General features: G+C 40.5%; 1 protein-coding gene across 1 annotated transcript in view; it reads right to left on the bottom strand.

The window, feature by feature from the left end:
• The window catches only part of LOC126100727 (midasin-like), a 426,770-nt gene that overhangs the window by 297,050 nt on the left and 107,547 nt on the right, over nucleotides 1–22,173 (bottom strand). The window contains exons 19-23 of the mRNA XM_049911346.1: nucleotides 18,882–19,271; nucleotides 11,908–12,048; nucleotides 10,106–11,082; nucleotides 4,737–4,878; nucleotides 1,664–1,855 (exon numbers count right to left, since the gene is read on the bottom strand). Of these exons, the coding sequence (XP_049767303.1) occupies nucleotides 1,664–1,855; nucleotides 4,737–4,878; nucleotides 10,106–11,082; nucleotides 11,908–12,048; nucleotides 18,882–19,271 (1,842 nt within the window). The remainder of the gene's footprint in view (nucleotides 1–1,663; nucleotides 1,856–4,736; nucleotides 4,879–10,105; nucleotides 11,083–11,907; nucleotides 12,049–18,881; nucleotides 19,272–22,173) is intronic.

Genomic DNA, 22,173 nt, shown 5'->3' with positions numbered 1-22,173 from the left:
CATCTTTACACTCTGAACATGTATAAGATGTAACTGGAGGTTGCAGCTAATAGTGCTTTGTAGCATGATACTTACTCTATTTGAAAATATGGCATTCATGATCTTGCTCTTTTTATTATAGCTCTCGACAATTAATAATTCTGTAGCAGGTTGGCCCTCATTAAAGAAAAATTCAGTACCGAATAATGATGATCCCCAGCATAAACAGAGATCTGGTTCAAAACCCAAGTACTACTGACATTTTCTGAAAGTGATGATGAAATATTAGAGAACATTGTATTGAAGGAAGGAAGATTAGGATTTATAACCTCATTGGCAGGGAGGCCATTAGAGACGGAGCAGAAGCTCATATTTGAAAGAGGCTGGGGAAGGAAATCAGCTGCTTGCTTCCCAGAAACCCCCTCAGCATTTGACTTTAAGAGGCTGATTGACGGATGAAATTTAAATGGGAATAGAGCAGGCAATAGGAACAAAATGGAACATAGAAATGATTGGCATCTTTGTATTAAGAAATGTAGATAACTGACAATGTCCCACTCTGCTGCAAGAACGACCGGGACTATACTATATTCTAGACAAGTCTCTAAAGAATTGTAAAAACATAAAAATAATGACAATTTCTTCAGATATTTTGCAGTTCATATCAGCTACTTTCACCTGTATGTCAGAAGCACAACATTTATGTTCAGCTCATCATCATAAGCTCACTGAACAAGAAAACTAGTCAGCCCAGTGCACACCCACAGACAAATAACTCAGCTTTTACAGGGGCACAGCAATCGAGTCACGTGCTCAGCTGTGCACACACAGTCTCTATGTGAGCATGTGGTGGTATGATCAGTGAAACATTTATGTTTCAAGCAGGTATTGTGCGTTACTGTAGGTAAATGTAAGGACTTGACAGAGTGGCACAAAGGGGAATTGTGTTTGGTCATGCCCTTGGCCATATGGTGTGTGAAGTTGCTGCATTGGTGCTTTGCAGCAGACTGTTCAACCTGTCTAAAGCAATGGTGTATCGCACATGGCCATGAAACGTGTCATCAGAACTGTGTTCAGAAAAAAATCCTGACTGAGAGGGACCGGAGATGTGTTTCACATCTGAATCAGAATTGTTTCACGTGTGAATCAGAATTGTTTCCAAACCTGACAGTAGTTTCTGCAGGCAGTGAATGAAGGTCCATCCACACCTGTTAGTGAGAAAACATTGTGACGGGAGCTGCATGTGACAAACATTTGGAGTCAGTCATCTTACAAGAGGCCATTGCGCACACAGACACATAAAGAGAACAACAATGAAGTTCATTGTGCCGGAAGAATATGTGAATGGTTTTCTGAACAGTCCCCCATCCAATTACATCTCGATTGTCCGGCAAAATCACCTGACTTGAACCCCGTAGAAAATCTGTGGGACACACTGGAACAGTGGGGAAAATGCTGACATCAGCATCCCCACGATGTGGACTCACTTCCTAACTGAATCCAGGCAGTTATAGAGTTCAGGGGTAAAATTACATGGTGTTAAATGATGCTTGCCATAATTTCTCCAGGAGCGACCAATGTTTTATTTGGTGAGCTCTTATGGTCCCAAGAACAGGCAACAAATGAACTACTTACACTTCCTTTAAGCAGATTTAATCAATAGAATATGATATACACAACGCACCTTGCACTCCTTTTCATCATCTGTTTCTGGCTCCTGCCCCTTAGGGCGGGCATCTTCCAACTGATCTTCACTCTCAATTCGCTCCGAAACATCTGTCTCACCTTCGCCATCACCTAGCCCCATACCTCCTTTAGCAGGTCCCGAATCCTCACCTTCATCATCTGGCATTAGATCAGGAGGTATGCCAAAGCCCTGGAGAAAAAAAGAAATAAAATAATAATGTGATCAATTTAATTACACATAGTTAAATGTAGTTTGAAAATTACAGCCACCACGTTCAAACCACCCCAAGGTGGCATGCCGCACGGTGACGTCGTAGGCACACGATGCAGTAACAAAAGTATGTAAGCGCAGCAGAGGTGAATGGGGATTACCCTAGCAATGATATGTGCTGCAAATGGGGAAATCCACTGAGATAAGCGACTCTGTCACAGGACAGGTTATTATTACGTAATGCCTGTGAATGAGTGTCTCGAAAATGGCGAAGTTGGTCAAATGTTCACATGCTTCTGTCGTGAGCATCTACAGAAAGAGGTGGAGAGGCCGTGAAACTACCACTAGGCACTAAATGGTTGGGTCTCAACACTCTCCACAGAATGTGGGGTTCAGAGGCTTGTCTGCTCTGTAAAATAGGACATATGCTGATCCGTGGCACCCTTGACAAAAGAGCACAATGCTGGTGCATGCACAAGTGTTTCAGAGCACATCATTCATCGTACATCGTCGAACATAGAGCTCCGCAGCAGACTAGTACTCAGTGTTCACGTGTTGACCCGAAGACATCAACAACTAAGATTTCAGTAGGCACAGGACTATCAGGATTTGACTGTCGATCAATAGAAACATGTCAACTCTTTGGGTGAATCACATTTTTGTTATACTAGGTCGGTGGTCGTCTCCGCAAACGCAGTCATCGGCAGCTCGAAACGTGCGGCACACGGTGCAGGCTGGTGGGAGCAGTATTGTGCTGTGGGAGACATTTTCCTGTACTTGCATCAGACCTGTGGTAGTAATCAAAGACTTGATGCTGACAGCTGCATACTACCTGCAAGCTAAAACCATGCTACAGTGGTTTGAGGAGCATTATAGTGAACTCACGTCATCAGGGCGACCAAATTCGTCTGATGTAAATCCTATGGAGCACGTCCAGGTCGCTATCAGGCTCAAGCACCACATATGAATATGAGCGGCCCATTATTTATGCAAATTACATGATCTGCGCATACACATCTAATGCCACATACCTCCACAGACCTACCAACAAACTGTCGGTGATCCGTGATATGCAGAGTAAGTCATGTATTTCATTTCAAAGATGGACAAACAAACTATTAAGCAGGTGGTCATAATGTATTGGCACATCAGGGTATAATCAGAAGAAATTTAAATAATTTTTTATCGGATAGGTATTTAGTTTGATTTGTATTTGGTAGTGGTCAAACCTGCGTTCATGGCACCATTCCAGTCAATACAAAATATGAATACATGTTGCCACTTCTTCTTATTTCCATTAGTCATGCGATAAGTTGTACTGGAAGAAGTGTGATATCATACGGCCAATTTCTGTGACTGTAAGACAATGTATTTATGATACAAAGATAATATTAGTTTAATTGTTTGGGATTACTCTGTCATCAAACCACTGAATGTATTTTGAGCAGTGTTAATCTGTAGACAACAGTTATACACAACATTCTAAGACATTTCTTCTATTTTCCAAGTCCTTATATAAAATAAGGTTGTCAGAATGTGGAACTATAAAACTAGTATCTAAAATGTGGACAATGATTTTTTTGTGCAATTAATATTTAAAATGCTTTTGGAGGGGAGGGAGAGAGGGAGAGAAGTTCTGGTGGATTTTCCCTACATAGTTTCTTTTTCATCATTTGAATAACAATGTTACTATATAAGATGCCATCATCCTCCTTCGTGAGTGTCATTCTACTACCTTTGCTGCTGTTAACCTGACTTTTCACTCAATGGGTTAAACTGTATGATTCGAATAAACCTTAAAAAAAGTAAAAAATAAAAAATTAGTGGCCGTCACATATTTTCCCATAACAAAAAAATACTGACATCTGAGTGAAAAAAATTTATGAGGGGCCATCTGCACTCTTACCTCAAACTACGTGTAGGTAACACCAGTTGTGAGCAATGACGGGAAGTTAAGATAGAGGAGCAGCTCATTTTTATAGACAATGATATAAAGACCACTCTGAAACCACAACTGTGACTAGACACACACACACACACACACACACACACACACACACACACACACACACACCAAAAAAATCACAATCTGATTTTGTATTCACATTTGTTGGCTTAACAATCTGACAAGCAATACATCAGACATCAAACTGCCTATCACCAGAACTGAGATTCCATATTTGAGAGGAATCCATTAATAACTATTTCAACATTTTAACAATAAAATGCAAAAGTGTCATGCTTCTATCACTATCAGAAATATCACTGTGTGGCAAAATCAGACTGTAAAGGAAGGGCCATCTACACAATGCAAGTAAATCATATTTTCCAGTATAAAGATGTCCTCTACACACAGCCACTCACTGGCTGACCCATACTATCCAACCCATTCGTTACCTCCAAATCGACAGCCCAGAACATCACAGACAGTAGATCTTCTTATCAGAGATAATGGGAAGGACTGAGTAAGAAACAGAGGGGGATGTCTTTATTTTCCTACCCCCTTTCCATCCTTTTCCAAGCTCTCCACTCAATCCCTTTTTTTCTCTCTGAAAAAGGAACCAGTTGTTCCAAAAGTTAGCAGTACGGTGTTCTATTTTAAATTAAAACGAAAGAAAGGCAACCTTTCATCAATAGCTGATTGGATGCATCACACAGCAATCAACTACAAATGAGTGATTTCCTTTCCTTGCCTTGTTATATCCTGCAATTCCTGTTTTTGTAATGTGTTCTGTCATACATACTGAGAATTACCACTTCTTATGTTAAATTATTAATTTAGTGTACTGGTTACAGCACAAAAGCTTCATATACGATTATGCAACTATTACACTTATGCAAGAGAGAGAAATAAAATCACCTTTTGTGCAAGATGCTGGAACAAAGGCAACAGTTTATTGAGTAACTGGCACGATACATGAAATGCTTGAATTTGTTGAAATACAGTAAGTTCTGCAAGGAGTGCCAGCTGGTGCAGGAATGGCAGCAGCATCTGAATCAGCCTGTGGAGCATGGGGATAAAACACAGAATCACTAACACAATAAATACCCACAAACTGAAGATAGATAATTAATATGTGCCTAAGAATTATGCAATAATTCAGTCAACAAATGTCCTACCGTATTTACTCGAATCTAAGCCGCACCTGAAAAATGAGACTCGAAATAAAGGAAAAAAAAAAAAAAATTCCCGAATCTAAGCCGCACCTGAAATTTGAGACTCGAAATTCAAGGGGAGAGAAAAGTTTTAGGCCGCACCTCCAAATCGAAACAAAGTTGGTCCATTGTAATATGAGACACAATTTAGGTCGAATGAATGACGATACAGCTACAGTAGTTTGGTTCGAGTCGTAAGCTTAGCAGTTAAGCTTTACCAGGTAGTCATTGCTATGCGTCAGGCTCTCCATCCGTATTTACACGGGTGCCCTTCCTTTTTCACGTGCTTCGTCTGGTTTGAATCGATTGCTTATTTTGCTTTGATCTGATAAGTGCCGTTTTCTTTATTATCGGTGTTTACGTCAGTCACTCTAAGCTGAAAATGCATTACTGTACAGTGTCATGCATTGTTTGTCACATTCTGATAGTGCGTGTTTACGGCCTCTCGCCGCTCGCGGCATGGCTTGCTTTTGTGCACGCTACCGCCGCTTACAATTAAAAAAAAAAAAGAGAGGAATCGTCTCATTAGCGAAACAATGGCAAGAGACTGCTATTTGTTGTTACTTACACTGCTGCTTTCTTTGATAATGATCAACAAGAACCAAATAATAGACTGCGTATGATACAACACGTTCTGAACGAGAGTTACGCGAAAATTTTTCTCCGTTTGAAAATCTTTGTTCCCGCTTCTTTAGTACATCAAATTCTGCACAGAAATTAGAGTCATCTTAGATTTAAAAATCTAGTCAGTTGCCATGCTTCATTTCTGACTGTATCACTATTAGGCATAAGAATAATACGAATATAAACATGACACGATACGTATATTCTTCCGCGTTTGCTATTGTCTCACTCAAGTTTCGTAGTTTATTAGGCAGGCAGGATTTAAATGAGATAGCAGCAAACACGAAAGAATACATGGCAAAATGTTTATATTCGTATTATTCTTATGGTGAAGAGAATACTGCATGTGATTCACATTTCATCAGGTTCCTATTAGCAACCATCTATTCTCACAGGTAGGAAAAAATTCAGAACGTAGAGTTGGCCATATTGACAAACATCCCAAACAGTCTTGCCAGTCGGATTTTAGTAGTACATTTAAATTGTGCTACATTCGAAGATGAACAATACGGAATTTGTATTTGCTTCGTTGGATAATGTATGAAAATGCAGTGGTCGAAACTCGGGGCGGAGAAAAAAAGCTCGTCTTTCACCTTTTTTTTAATTTATTTACTGACACAGAGGTTTTGGCACCCGTATTTATCTTTGTGCCTACAAGGCATGCCTGTGTAGCGCTACATATATTCGACAGCAGAAGTTAGTTGTGGCGGCACCTACCAACATTTTTCTGAACTTCCGCTTGCTTTGCACTCGATTCTAAGCCGCAGGCGGTTTTTTGGATTACAAAAACCGGAAAAAAAGTGCGGCTTAGACTCGAGTAAATACGGTACATTTTTATACTGCCTATTATTTTCTACAATTTGATTTTCTTCCATAGAAGCTCTTTTACTGAATCATTCTGCCCACAGATACAAAAGCTCATGTTCATTTTTACTCTCCTCCTCCTTATTGCAATACTGTCAAATGCTTTAACATAAATATTCTGTTTCTAATACCTCTGTATGTAATATGGTGGGATAAATGTGGAGGAATTGGGCTGGAGATGATTTGGCTAAATGGAAGACTGTTGAAGGAGACAGTAAAATATTTCTGAATGTGGCCTACTGGGTTACTTGATACTATGAAAATTATGATAGAGACACAACAGCACATGCACATGTCATTAGATTTTCATTGGGACTTTTGTTTCCAAATTTTCACTGCCACTTATCTTTCCTTCTGCTACTTTTGTATACCAACACTGGAAATTCTCTCAGAAGCTACATGGAACAGTGTGCTGGGAAAATGGATCTTGCTGAAGGTCACTGATTACCATCCCATAGAATTTATACCAACTGACTCGGAATGAAGGGCATGCAATTAATCTGGGTGAAATCAATGAAACAACACAGTATCAGTGCAATCTGTTCAAAAATGCTAAAAATGCAATGTAATGAATGTGCTACAACAGACAAAACTTTATGTCTTCATGGAATTCAAACCCAAGTCTCCTACTTACCACAAGATGACAACATCATCACGTTATCTGAGCAAGCCTTCTGTCCCCATCCGAAGTGTCAGTATCACTGACATTTCCTCCTATTAATGCAGCAGTTTTGAACAGATTTCACTGACATCATTGCATATTGTTGCATTTCATCAATTTAACTCCAGAGTTATCTATCTCTGCACTAGAGTCAGCCACAATCCTTTACAAAATCACCCTCAGAGATGCTACTACATCTAATACGGAAGACAAGATTTTTTTTATTTTAATGGGTAGCTGGATTACGAAGTAGGACATGCTTTTGGAGGTTACTTTTAAATTTTATTATTTGTTGTCACGTCTCAGTCACTCATACTAGAAGTAAAATTTAAGTGTCATTCAAAAATCTCATCAAAATGTGTACACACAATTCATGGATGAAGAAAAAATACTGAATGAACTTTCCTGGGTCAAATCAAGATTCATAGTATCAGGGACAAACAGATACAACAATGTCAAGTACATGCAAAGAAGAATCCCAAATATTTGTCTGTTTCTGAGATATGATATTACCCCCTCCAATCCCCCCCCCCCCCCCCCCCCCCACACACATCGCACCCCATCCCCCAAAACAAATCTCATCTATAACTGTGATGTAACTTAGTGAATAATAAGTGGCATCACACATTACTAATGCCAACATCCAAAAAGAATGACTTGCTGACTTCTCTTGATCAAGTAATTATCCAGCCTAGAACAGGATCAGAAAAACACAAAGTGATTTGAACACTTTCACATGCTTCATGCTAATATGCCATACCAAGCTTGTTTTAAAGGATAGTAACAGGAATATCACTTTACTGTGCACTTTCACTCCTATTGCAACTTCCAGCAATTTGTTGCATAAAATAAATAAATGGTGCAGAGAAATAAAACTCAAAATTGATCACAACAGTTATGTTGCCACCTGCTGGCACATTCCACAAACGACTGTTGTAACTGGCACTTAAAATAACAGAGAGAGATGACAATGGTGAGATTAGATGGCACAGCTCTCCTGCAGACAACTAACTGTCAATCAGTTTGTTGTTCTGATCCAGGTAGAGGCTTTTGTTTACAAAAACACTACCTTAAGCCACTCAGTTAAGCAACTGTTGTTGCATGTATGACATCAGATTTGAAAATTAACATGTAAAGAAGATTGTTTATTTCAATATTTTTCGTTTTCTAATGTCCTATGTCCTAAAATTCAGCATCAGTATTTAATTTGGACACAACATACTGATTGCACAAAACTATATGATGATACGAGGGCATGCTGAAAAGTAATGCCTCCAAATTTTTTATGTACAAACTTTTAAAGCTTTTTAAATAGAACACACTTACATTTTTATTTGTTACTTCTACATATTTCTCTACACTGTCATGCTGGTGACAAACACATTTCTCCCAACGAGAGAACAGTTTGTCGATACTGTCATTGTAGAATGTTTGACTTTGTTGGCAGAGCCACAGGCTCATCTCTGCTTAAAACAATCGATCACTATCAAATTGAAGTGGATTAAGTTTGGGAAATGGATGAAAATCTGATGGAGCCAAGTTGAGACAGCACGGAGGATGATTGATGACAGTGAATGCACGGCATCACACTATTGCAGATGCCACAGCGTTTGTGTAAGGCATGGAAACATCACGGTCAAGGGCAGGATCCTCTCCGTATGGAGGAACTCTTTGAATTTGTGCTTTTAGTTTTCTGAGGGTGTCATAGTACCGTGCAGATTTTGTGGTGGTGTCTTTGGGCATGAATTCCAAATGCACCACATCGCAAACACCCCAGAACACTGTGAGCATGACTTTCTCTAATGACGGGATTGTCTTGAACTTTTTTGGGTCCATGATCCTTCGTGGCAGAACTCTACTCGTGCTCTCTTGTTTTCTGAGTCAAAATGGGAACCTAGCTGTCATCACCTGTCACAATGTTGTCAAGGAACCCACCAATCTAACACTAAAAATGCAAAAGAAATTGTTAACAGATGTTCAGACTCCTCTGTTTCATGTCAGGAACAAGCATTCGTGCACTGAGTTCTCTTTACAGCAGTTCTGCAATGACGGCCTGTACATGCTCTCATGATACTCCAAACTTAGCAGACAGCAGAGTTTTTGGCGAGTTCTCTGGTGAGTTCATCAACCCAATTCCAATAAGTCTCATCAGCTGCTCTGTGCAGTCATCTGCTCTGAGTTCTGTCACACACACACACACACACACACACACACACACACACACACACACATACACATACACACAGAGGTTTCTCCATTACAAGCACAAACAACCCAACGTCTCACATTACTGATGTCGAAACTACATTCACTGTACACAGCTTTCATTTCTCTGTGGACTTCAATTGGAGGCATACTTTCTGCAGTTCACAACTCAATTACAGCACCCTTTGACATAGTTACATTACACACAGCCATTCTTACATGCTACAATTTGGAGCCTTCTACCAGCAGTGTGTCATAACTTGCATCAGCAAAGTGGGAAAGTCAACCGAGTAATGTGCGTGACATGTAATGCCTCAACCAATATTGATAACAGAATAAAAAATTCTGAGGCATTAGTTTCCAGCATGCCCTCGTAATATGTTCTGTTTACTGACAAAAAGGTCGTACAAAACTGTTTTAGTAATAGAATTACACTGACAACGATTCACGGTACACGTAATCCATTGTGCCACTCAGTTGCAAATGTGTAAGTGCCAAGGTACTTCACATAATTTTACGTCTTCATGAAATAGTGCACATGATAGAAAGGAATAATATCATTAGTACTTTTTTTCTGAAACAGTTTCAATTAGGGTACGCTACGTAATGTCTACTTTATGAACATATCCAGGATTAACAATAGTAATATAGGTGTATTCCATTACTCTAATTATTCTACCCAAGCGTTAATACTGGTTCTTATTATTTTAGATTCTTACCTTTTGTAATACACAGATGTTTCTGTTTCTTTTCCTACTTCTAATACACTAATTAACATGTTTTTAATATCTGAAACAGTGTCAAAGATAACACTCAGATTCAAATAATTAATGTCAGTTTTTAATCCACCAAGTATCTTCTCCTTAAAGTGATCCTTTTGAAGCTCATGATGGCTTTCATGTTCAAAAGTATCCACAGATGGAGTGGAACTTACGCCATTCACAGCATTCTTCATCATGTTGTTTTCCTTATCAATACTCTGTGTTTCTTCCATGTCAGTTCCCCCCTCCATCACATTGCAGACATCATCGTTTCCTGCACCTACTGATATTTTGTCATTCCTTTTATATAGTTTCTGAACAACCAGCATTATTTTCACAAGGGTTTCTTTCATTTTGGGCCTAAAAGTAGGGTCTCGCAGAAGATCAGGTGATAGATGAACTTTTGGAACTTGACTTAACACATCAGACATGAAATCATCTGTTTTTGATTCACTTCCTAACACTTGTGAACCACTTTTGTATGATGATGAATTTACTGTTGCAAATAAACTAGACTGGTGGAAACTTTCCAATTCCTGATGTACATGTGTGGATAACCACCTAAGGCATTCTGCCAACGGATTCTGTGAAAAGTTTGTATCGTCCTCTTCAAATTTTAACTGCAATTTCTTGAGTTTTTGCATAATTGTCTGTAAACCACTGTACGCTTCCACAACTGATTTCAGCTTTATAAGAGGGATATCAAGAGAGGCTTTCAGCTTTCCAGTCGTTAAAACAATGTCACAAATGAGAGCATCACAATCTCGCCATTCGGCATCACCAAATGATGCCGACACCAAAGCAGGCATGTGATTCTTTGTAGATAACCACACTTGGGGCACCTGAGGAGACGATGTAGATGGGCAAGACTTGACAGCAATGCGAAACTGCTCCATGCACATCTGCACAGTTGCCAGCAAATCCACCACACGAGACTGGAACAAATAAGTCATGCATTTAGCAGAGATCTAAGGGCTGTAAAGTGTAAACTTTCACAGCCAGATCTGTCATAATTAATAAAGAACATTGGGCTATTACGTTGTGGTCGAATGGATTTCACATTGTAACCTGAGGTTTTGTTCACACCTGTGGAGGACATTTTCAAAGCAGATCGTAGCTTTTTTGAGCAACCAAAGTTCTATTTACGTATTCTCTCCACATTGGCATGATGCTTTGAATACATGAACGAGTTTTCCACCAAGGGGCAATAGCAACAGCTGACAATGGCAACTGACAACAGCCAACTACACAAATGACGTCAGGCCACTGCAAGAGATAACACACAAATAGAATTTTGTTACGGTCAGTAGTGAGCCAGGATGTGAATTGGACTCTCAAAGAAGCTATGATCCCCCTTGGGAATGTCTTCTCCGCAGATGGGGACAAAATGTTGGGTTTTAATGTGAAATTCATTCGTCCGCAGTGTAATAGCCTGGATTATTTTATTAATTGTGATTGAGGGCTGTCAGCACCTACCCGTCTGACAAATATACTTTGATAATGTAACAATGATTAAAAACCTTTTACAGAATGATGCAAAACTAACAGAAAATCTAATGTGAGATTGCTCCAAGACATGGTCAACATTCACATCACAAAGCCCCAAGCAATGAACAGCATTGCTGTATCGTTACTTGCAACTTTACCATAAACTTTAGGGCAAAGTTAATATTACCATGGCAAAGCGATTAATTTTCTTCAGAAAGAGAACGGGGATCTACGATAATAAGACTACTTGTCAAGTCTATAAATCTACTTACCTTTGCTTGAACAATTTCTGATGGTTTAGCCCCATCACAAGTGTCTTGGCAATGGGTTGAGAGTTCCATCACAATTCTCCGCAACCCATGCAGTTGTTTTACTGAACTGCTTATCATGGATTTTTGTTCTCTTGCCAATGCCTGTCACAAAATTATATATATTACAGTATTTTAAACATAGCTGCGCAACAGAACGGTTCCACGTAATAAGACTAAAAACAGCCGACCAGTTGCAATGGATAAAGTAATCTTTACCTAGGTTTCGACAGATTTAAATCTGTCTTCTTCAGAAGGCGGCAGTATTACATTAATATGGAATGATGTATCATCGTCGTTTTTACAAATATCTGCATAGATCCATTAGTCCAAATTAAAATATAGCCCTGAAAATAGGATTTGTCATGTAAATAAAAATTAGTACATGGATGTTGCAGAGCTCACAAACCCTATTTTCAGGGCTATATTTTAATTTGGACTAATGGATCTATGCAGATATTTGTAAAAACGACGATGATACTTCATTCCATATTAATGTAATACTGCCGCCTTCTGAAGAAGACAGATTTAAATCTGTCGAAACCTAGGTAAAGATTACTTTATCCATTGCAACTGGTCGGCTGTTTTTAGTCTTATATATATTATACATATATAAAACAATGAAAATTAGTTGGAATGATGAGAGTATAATATAACATAGAGCTATGTAGTTATTTTCTCTGATCCAGATATGTATGGTGCATAAACAGCATGAACACACACACACACACACACACACACACACACACACACACACACACACACACACACACACACACACACAGAGAGAGAGAGAGAGAGAGAGAGAGAGAGAGAGAGAGAATGTATGTTACTCCTTCATGCTGAAGTCACGGCTGGATAGATTTGGAAGAAATCTGGAATGGAACTTTCTTACTCTCTGAACTAACAAACATGCTACTTTTAAAAGTTTGTATTACAAGATATTTAATGATATGAATAATATAACACAAAATGTGGAACAGTACTTACTCTTAGAAAAAGCTATTTACTCTTTGGTTTTTGAACTGTATGGTATTTGTGAAAAGGCTTGTATTGTTTAATATGTCCTACATAATACGATTTAACATAATGAATACAATGCTTACACAATCCTCACAGTGTTTAGTCCAAACAAGCCTACTGTGTTTTAGCAGCTGGGCATCACATGTATCTTATAGCTTCCGAGATGCTTGAAGATTTACAATGATGGTGTTATTTAAATGTTGTAAAGCAGAGAGAGGCCATGCCTTTACATGTAGCACATGGTAAGATTTTAGTGAGCTGCATTTGATTATGATATGTGAGTGTATCCAGTGGTAAAAGGCACACACGAGGGCAGATGACATCGTTGTACATACAAATATTATAAAATTTGAAACTTCCTGACAGATTAAAACTGTGTGCCGGACCGGGACTCTAACTCAGGACCTTTGCCTTTCGCGACCAAGTGCTCTGCCATCTGAGCTACCCAAGCACGACTCACGCCCCGTCCTCACAGCTTTACTTCTGCCAGTACCTCGTCTCCTATAAAATTTGTGCTGCACTGAACTAGAAATTGTTGATTTTCTTTCTTCATCAAGTTTGTATGTTTGTTACTCCTTCACACTGAGGCAGCTGGACAGTTTTGTATGAACTCTGGAATGGAGTTAGCCTACTCAATTACCACAAAGGCTAGCTTTTATTCTGAAACAAATGACTGTTCACATCAGATGGTCAACACGACTACTGTTCCCATGGAATGAGCAACATGTCTAAAAGGTCATCCACGAAGTTAACTATCAAATGAATGCATTAAGTTTATCATAGAGATTAGTTCTTTCCTTAAGCAAATGAATGAGTTGCAAGTGACATGTAGCCTGCCAGTTTCTCCCACCGTCTCAAAATCTGGTGTGTGTGTGATGATAGAGAATCAAAGCCCTGAAAAACAATAGAATTCAGCTGTTCCAGACGAGGGTGATATTGGGTGATGAGCGCGCACTACTTTGTAGCTGATTCCTGGGGGTGGTGGAAGAATTGGGGGGTTTGTGAGGACATGGCATGGAAAATCTGTTTGTGGACTAAGTCTGGGATGTAGTGCCTGTTTTTGTTTGTATGCCTACCCTTCAAAGGAAATGAAATTGTGCATCAGGAAACAGTTGGTAAATTTTATAAGGAATGAGGTAGTGGGTTTGGAATCTGAAGAACTTTGGGAGAAATAGCATCCAATAGTGGCTAGGACAGGGGCATGAAGGATGCTAGTGTATAGGAAGGTGGCTTCAAGAGTCAGTGATGAGCAGGGATCGAGGAGGTGAAGGGATGGGGATAGGGGAGAGTGCATGTAAGGAACTGGTTAGTATCTTTGATGCAGGAGGCTATGTTTCTGGCAATTGGTTGAAGTGTTTGGCAATGAGGGCCAATATTCTTTGCAAAATAGTCACTAAGGGGTGTCAAGGATGGTTAGGTCTGTGTATTCTAGGGAGCACGTAGACAGCAGGTGTGTGAGGTGTTGTTGAGGTGAGAAGGGAGATGGGCTAGGATAATAGGTTCTGGGAAGGGCCTATGGATTTCAGTAGTATTTGGAGGTTAGGTCGGGTTCCTTGGATGGGATCACTGTGACAGATTTTGTAGGTGGAGAAGTTAAATAGTTTGCACAGTCCTTCTGCCATGCAGTCACTGTGACTCATCACGACATGGTGGAGCCTTTGTCTGCAGGGAAGATGATTAGGTCCGGACATGTTTTAAGGTTGTATATGGCTGTCCTTTCTTCTGATGAAACTTCAGTGTTCTTAGGAAAGGAGCTGGGAAAGGAGAGTGAGGTCAACTTGAAGGTAAGGAATTACTGGAAGGTGGCCTGGTTTTTTTTTTTTTTTTTTTTTGGAGGTATTGGTGGCTTAGAAGTGTTTCCATTGTAGGGCTCTGGAGAAGAAGAATAGATCTTGACAAGTCCGGTGTGGTTAAACACAAACTTTGGTGTGGAACTAAAGGTGATGCTTTTGGACAGGACTGAAACTTCCTATGACTGAGTTTTTTTGGTGAACAGCTAAAAGTAATGTTTTGGGTTTGCTTAGGTTCTGGATTTTGTGAAGAGTTGGGAGAGACTTTTGGAGGATGTGGCAAATTGAAAAGGTTAGCTAGGCAGGGTCTGTGTGCTATGAGGGGCTGACGAGGGGGTTTGCTTTGGGTAGGATAGGGATTGATCGACAGTTGTGCCCCGAGACGGGAGCAGGTCAATAGGTTGGATAATTTTTGCAGATGGTGTCTGGAATACTCTTAATCATGAAAGATTGCACAGGTTTCAGTTTTGGAGATGTGTTTCTGTGATGCCTTGGTCACGGAGACGCGTATCTGCAGCACCAGATTTGTGAGATTGATGCCACCTCCCTATACATCAACATCTCTCATGCTCACAACCTTGCCACTATCAAACACTACCTTTCCCATTGTCCTTTAGTCTCCAAATCCACTATCTCATTCCCTATACAGCTTACCAACTATACTCCAACACACAACTACTACTCCTTTGAAGGGAAGGTACAGAAACATATCTGCGGCACAGCTATGATCGCCCACATGCCACCCTCCTATGATAACCTACTTACAGGCCTTCCAGAGGAGACCAAAACTCCCAACCCCTAGTCTGGTTCAGTTTTATTGATGATATCTTCAAGATCTCAGGCTGAGACAGCCGATCTCATTCCTTCATAACCTCTACTCCTCGCCTCCCATCCATTTCTCACAGTCTTCCTTAATCCGGCATACCACCTCCACAGACGTTGACCACCTCCTCTCTGATGGCTCAATCAACACCTCTGTCCACGTTGAACCCACCAACCACCAACAGTACCTTCATTTCGACAGCTGTCATCCCTTCCACACCAAAAAATCTCTCCCATAAGCCTGACCACCTATGGGTAACGTATCTGCAGTCGCGAGAACTCCCTCACCCCGTATGCTGAAGGTCACACAAAGACTTTCACAGACAAGCATTACACCCACCTCCCCTGACCCAGTCTGCAACACGTTTCCCAAGAAATATCCCCAAACACTCCCAAACCTCCCACCAATCTAAAAAATCAGCAACATAGGAGCACCTCCCTTGTTATCAGGGCTTTGATTATCTCTCATCATGCCCTGGAATGAGGGAAATCCTACCCAACATCCTTCTTAGCCTTCCCTGAGTGCTGTTCCATCCTCCAATCAACCTCAACATCATCCTAGTCCATCCCTATGCTGCTCTCAATCCCAACCCCTTACCACAGGAATCATATCACTATGGAAGACCAAGGTGTAAGACCAGCCCAATCCGTTCACCAAGCACTCCCTATTCCCATCCTGTCACAGGCTTATCCATCTCCATCAGGGGCCATGTTACATACCAACTCTGCTGCAAACCTTGCATAGTTTATGTCAGTATGCCTATCAAGCACTTGTCCACCAGGATGAATGGCACCGCCAAAGCATTGCAAAGAATGAAGTTAAGCACCCGGTGGTACACATGCAACTGAGCATAACATGCTCAATTTCAATGCCTGCTTCACAACACGAGCCATCTGGATTCTCCCCTACACAACCAGCTTCACTGAACTATGCAGACAGGAGTTATCCTAGCAACATGTCCTCTGCTCCCATTAATTGACCTGGCCTCAGTCTCAAGTTGCTCACTGACCCCAAACTCTCCACTCGACAGCTTTCTTTTCCTCCGGCCTGTCACCCTCTCCCAGTTTATGACCCCCCCCCCCCCCAACAGACATCCGTGCATCACACGTCTAGCACGTACACCTGCACCCCAACCTCCTGCATTCCAATCCAGCAAACTGGCTGCCTCCTGATGAACCACCAAACCTCAACCTCTCTCCATCCCTCCCACTCCCCTCTCCCTCTACTCACCCCATCAGACACAACCCCCACTCCAACCTAGTCCACCTGCTGAAGTGCTGCAGCAGCAGCAGTGCTGTGAGTCAACCTGGCACTATGCAGGGGCATAGTCATTGTCACTGATGAGACAACCAGAACGGTTAATGAAACTTTCAATGGGGTGACTGTATGCACACAGTTACAGAGGACATTTGAATGACTCTGTATTAATTTCAAATACCTCATTGGAAGAAATAGTTACACCAGAAGCTGTTATGCTATTACAAATATTAAGTTTTATCACATTATTAATTCTCAAATGGGACACCATGACTAACGTATGTGGCTATAATGCACGTACACCTGCACCCCAACCTCCTGCATTCCAATCCAGCAAACTGGCTGCCTCCTGATGAACCACCAAACCTCAACCTCTCTCCATCCCTCCCACTCCCCTCTCCCTCTACTCACCCCATCAGACACAACCCCCACTCCAACCTAGTCCACCTGCTGAAGTGCTGCAGCAGCAGCAGTGCTGTGAGTCAACCTGGCACTATGCAGGGGCATAGTCATTGTCACTGATGAGACAACCAGAACGGTTAATGAAACTTTCAATGGGGTGACTGTATGCACACAGTTACAGAGGACATTTGAATGACTCTGTATTAATTTCAAATACCTCATTGGAAGAAATAGTTACACCAGAAGCTGTTATGCTATTACAAATATTAAGTTTTATCACATTATTAATTCTCAAATGGGACACCATGACTAACGTATGTGGCTATAATGAATACAATGAAAGAAGTCATTTTCCTGCACAGACCATTACTTCATTTGAAATAAACAGCTACTGCACATGGTCTGCCAATTTTGACACCTTGATAATTCACAGGTGTACATGAGTGTATAACCCTGAAAAATGGTCTGAACAAATATTACTGAATGACAGACAGTAAGAGGCTCAAAAAATGCAGTAGGACTATATGCTCACACATACTTTAAAATCACCTAGTTTCAAAATTGGCAAATTATGTGATGTAATTGTGTATTTCAAATAAGTTTACAGCTTATACAGCAAAATTGTTCCCTTCAATTGCATATCTCATGCTCAAATATGACGACTTCCATTGAGTGCAGCTTCTCAGTCGGAGTGGACACAAAACGACTGTGTGAAACTCAGCTCTCTGTATTTACACTTGGAAGCTACTTTTTCAAAAGAAAAAGTTATACACTACGGAGTGAAAACACAGAAAATCCCTGTTTTGGCAATGCTTTACAATTCAATTATTCCTTGTCAGCTTATTCTACATCTATATCTGTACTCTGCAAACCACCATGAGTTGCATGGCAGAGGGTACATCCCATTATGCCAGTTATTAGAGTTTCTATCCATTCCATTCAGGTATTGAGCATGGGAAGAGTGATTGTTCGAATGCCTCTGTGCATGCAGTAACTATTCTAATCTTGTACTCACAATTCCTATGTGAGCGATACTTAGGGAATTGAAGTATATTTCAAGAATCATCATTTAAAGCTGGTTCTCGAAACTTTGTCAGTAGATTTTCTTGGGAAAGTTTTCGACTATCTTCCAGAGTCCTCCAGCTCAGTTATTTCAAGCTCCCACTGGTCAAACAAACCTGTGAATATTCGTGCTGCCCTTCTGTATACTTCAATATCCCCTGTTATCCTATCTGGTATGGAACCCACATACTTGTGCAATATTCTAGAACCAGTTGCATGAGTGATTTGTAAGCAATCTCCTTTGTAGACTGATTGCACTTCCCCAGTGTCCTACCAATAGACAGAAGTCTACCACCTGCTTTATCCCCATCTGAGCCTATGTGATTATTCCATTTCCTATCCCTACAAAGTATTACACCCAGGTATTTGTATGACTTGGCTGATAATAACAGTTACTCACTGATATTATAGTCATATGATACTATGTGTTTTGTTTGTTTTGTTTATATATAACAAATTACAACTACACAAAGAGAATGAGAAATTAATTAATATTAGAGGTTTTCTTCCACTTTCGATTTTGCACAGACAAAGGACTGCAAGTCTTACAATTTAAAGAATAAATTAAATTAACACATTACCAGAAGATGAAATGCAAAGCCTTGCAGTCTCTCAATGTTTGCTGGACCAAGATCCTGAGCTGGAGATTTCAGAAAACCAACAAGCTGCTCATAATGTATTTCAGCACAGCACGAGAGGTTATCACAACCTAACCAAGACTGCTTTATAAGTGAATCAGCAGCATGAGCAGAAAGAAGCTCTGCATCTGGGCTAGTGACAGCAATCACTGGATCAACTGGTGAGAGAACGAAGCAGCTCATTCTCTGATCTTCACAGAGACGGCGTCCAGTGCGATATGACAGTCCCATTAACTGCAAACTGTGAAAGATGTCAGTCAGTGTCTTTCGTCTCCTGTGCAATAAGTGCTTAGCTTCTGACTTTTGTTTCTCTTTGGGCAATGATCTATTCACCTGAAAGAAAATAATATCTAATTTCATTAAAATATTAGGCAATTACATATAAATAAACGGAATAAAAGAGAAGCTGATTCTAGCACACAAAATTGGTACTATTTGTTCCACAGGATGGAATTTATCTTATTTTTTATCTATGTTTAACATAAATAACTTACAAGTGAATGACAGATATAGCAGAAACTATCTGAAAATGAGACTGTGTCGGGTGCACAAATGTTCAGAAGAAGTGTACTTCCTGATGGAATAATGTGTTTTAAATAATGGAAATTCCACGTTGGAAAATAATAAATAAATAACATGTCATCTTTATGGAGCATAGCAATCTATCCTTTCTTAATACTGTTAGTGCTATTACATCATTGGACAAAACAGAAGTCCAAAATTTTATAGCCATATAGCACAAAAAGACAACTCACAATTTAAAAAAAAATCTTCCATTGGGTGAAGGAGTCAAGGGAACAGTCACTTTTCTGGATACAGTAACATTTTATGGCATAAATTCGAAGAATACATGATGAGGGGAGAAGCCTATTTCCCTCCTACTAACAGTGTATTAAGCTAACTTACAAAAGGACTGCTATGGGACATCCAGCTATCCTTAACCTGGAAACCAATCCATAGATTATCCTTTCTGCAGACGAAGGCTCCATCACAGCGGTCACAAATCATAGTGACTGCTACAGAATATTCTTGATATTCTTGTTCATCCCTGTTTCATTCTGCACCTCATGGATCATTTCCTATTGGCTGACCCAGGTGAAAAACCTGTCCCATATACCCACCCACCACCTCCTATCGCTGTCAAATTACAGGCGTTTCCTACCCAATAAAAGGTAGGGCCATGTGTGAAAGTAGCCAAGGTGATTTGACAAGTCTGGTAAAAGAATAAACAAATATTTCTATCATAAACAGTTCTCTTTACTTCTTGATGTAAGTCTCCTTTGAGGGATTACACTTGATCTAGTGACCCTCTAACTTTATCAACCCATCAGAAAAACAGATTCTGTCAAACTCTGCAAAAACACTTGTTGACTGCAACTATCACTTCCTCATTTGATGAAAATTTCTTTCCAGCAAGATAGAGTTTCAAGTTAGGGAATGGAAGAAGTCATTTGATGCTAAGTCTGGTGAATAGGGTGGATGAGGAACCAATTGGGAGCCCAATTAATGCACTTTTACCACTGTTATTGCTGATGTGTGGGATGGTCCAACATCCTGGTGAAAGAGCAATTTTCTGCATGCCAACCTTGGTATATTTTTCAGCTAACACAAGCTTAAAAAAATCCAACAATGAAGCACAGTCCAGTCCAGTCATGGTTCTGCCCTTTTCCAACTACGACGATTATTCCTTCAATCCTCGAAAACAGTGGCCATCGTCTTACCAGCTGACAAAATGGTCTTTGCCTTCTTCTGTGCACTTTCACTAATCTTTGTCCATTGTTTTGCCTGCCATTTTGACTTTGGTGTGTAATGATGGATCCAGGTTTCATCAACAGTCACAAATTGGCACTAAAATCCTTGTGGATTGTGATTAAACATCACCAGACATTGTGTTAAAATGTTGTGCCAGATGCGCTTCTGGTCGACTGTGAGCAATCGTGGTCTCCACCTCACACAGCATCTTCATAGCCAATTCTCCATGCAGGATATTACGCACTCACTTAGTTGAGATGCCTGTAGTACTTAGTTGAGATGCCTGTAGTCTCAGTAATTACACAGATTTTTATTTGGCAGTCTCGCATTAAGATATCATTAGTTTTGACAATGGTTTCCTTTGCGGGGATCACAACTGAACAGCCGGGGCGTACTTTGCCTTCGGCACTTGTCGGGTTGCGCTTAAATTCATTAATCCAAAAGTAAATGGTCTCCAATGATGATGCAGTGTTCATGTGAACTCCATGCAATTCTGCTACGATTTGTGTGGCATTCCAACCCTTCAAATGTTTAATAACAGCACAGAATTCTGTCTTCTCAATTTGCAATCAGGCTGCCAACAATGAGCTGCACACTGTACACTCCTGAAATTCTTTATATGACATCCTACAGCTGCTTCACTACATGCATCATTTGGACACTCCCACCCAGCACTAGTTTCTCTGAACTACTCGGGTGGGAACTGTCTCTCCAGCACGTCCTGCACTCTCACAATCTCTCTGGCCTAAGCCTCTGCTAATCTGTTTCCCATTGCCTCACATTACCTTTTCCATTCGCTCTCCTGTCCGCACCACTCTTTCTCTGTCCAGATCATGTACTGCCTTCTATCACTCTTCCTCCCCCCCCTTTTTCCACTCCCCTCTTGCTCCTCTTCCCTCCCTGTCTCCATATCCACCTTCACCTCCTTTCCTCCCTTCACACCCTCTCTCTCTCGTATCTCTTATATACTTTGCCCTCTGACCTCCTTTCATCTCAAAGAGCAGCGACTGCCTCAAACTGCCCACCCAACCACCCCCTCCTTGCCTCGTGCATCCTTCCCTACTCCCTCCCCACACCCATCTACACATATGCAACAGCTCTCAATAATTGATAATCAATAGCCAGTCTCACAACACCCAGGTGTGTGTGTGTGTGTGTGTGTAAGTAAATTTGTATGTGTACTAGAGAAAGAACAAGAGCCCGAATACTGTTTTCCATTGCACGTTTCTATGCACCACACATTAGCTCACGACTGGCAAGTGGATGCCTTTTGCTTATTTTACGTATTATTCCATCCAGTAATTACTATTGTTATCATGGAAGCAGCATATAAATCACATCTGCCAAGAAATTCAGTAAAAGTATGTATTTACTAAAATGAGTCTCAGCCTTCCTGAACTAATATCTTAATGCAAATATAATTCAGACTGATAAATCCATATTGGCAGTATGGTGTTGAAATCCAGGGTGGAGAACCAGCAGC

The sequence above is a fragment of the Schistocerca cancellata genome, chromosome 9, assembly GCF_023864275.1.
Source record: "Schistocerca cancellata isolate TAMUIC-IGC-003103 chromosome 9, iqSchCanc2.1, whole genome shotgun sequence".
Lineage (NCBI taxonomy): Eukaryota > Metazoa > Arthropoda > Insecta > Orthoptera > Acrididae > Schistocerca > Schistocerca cancellata.
Note: the sequence above shows the minus strand (reverse complement) of the source record. Positions and strands in the feature narration are given on the sequence as shown.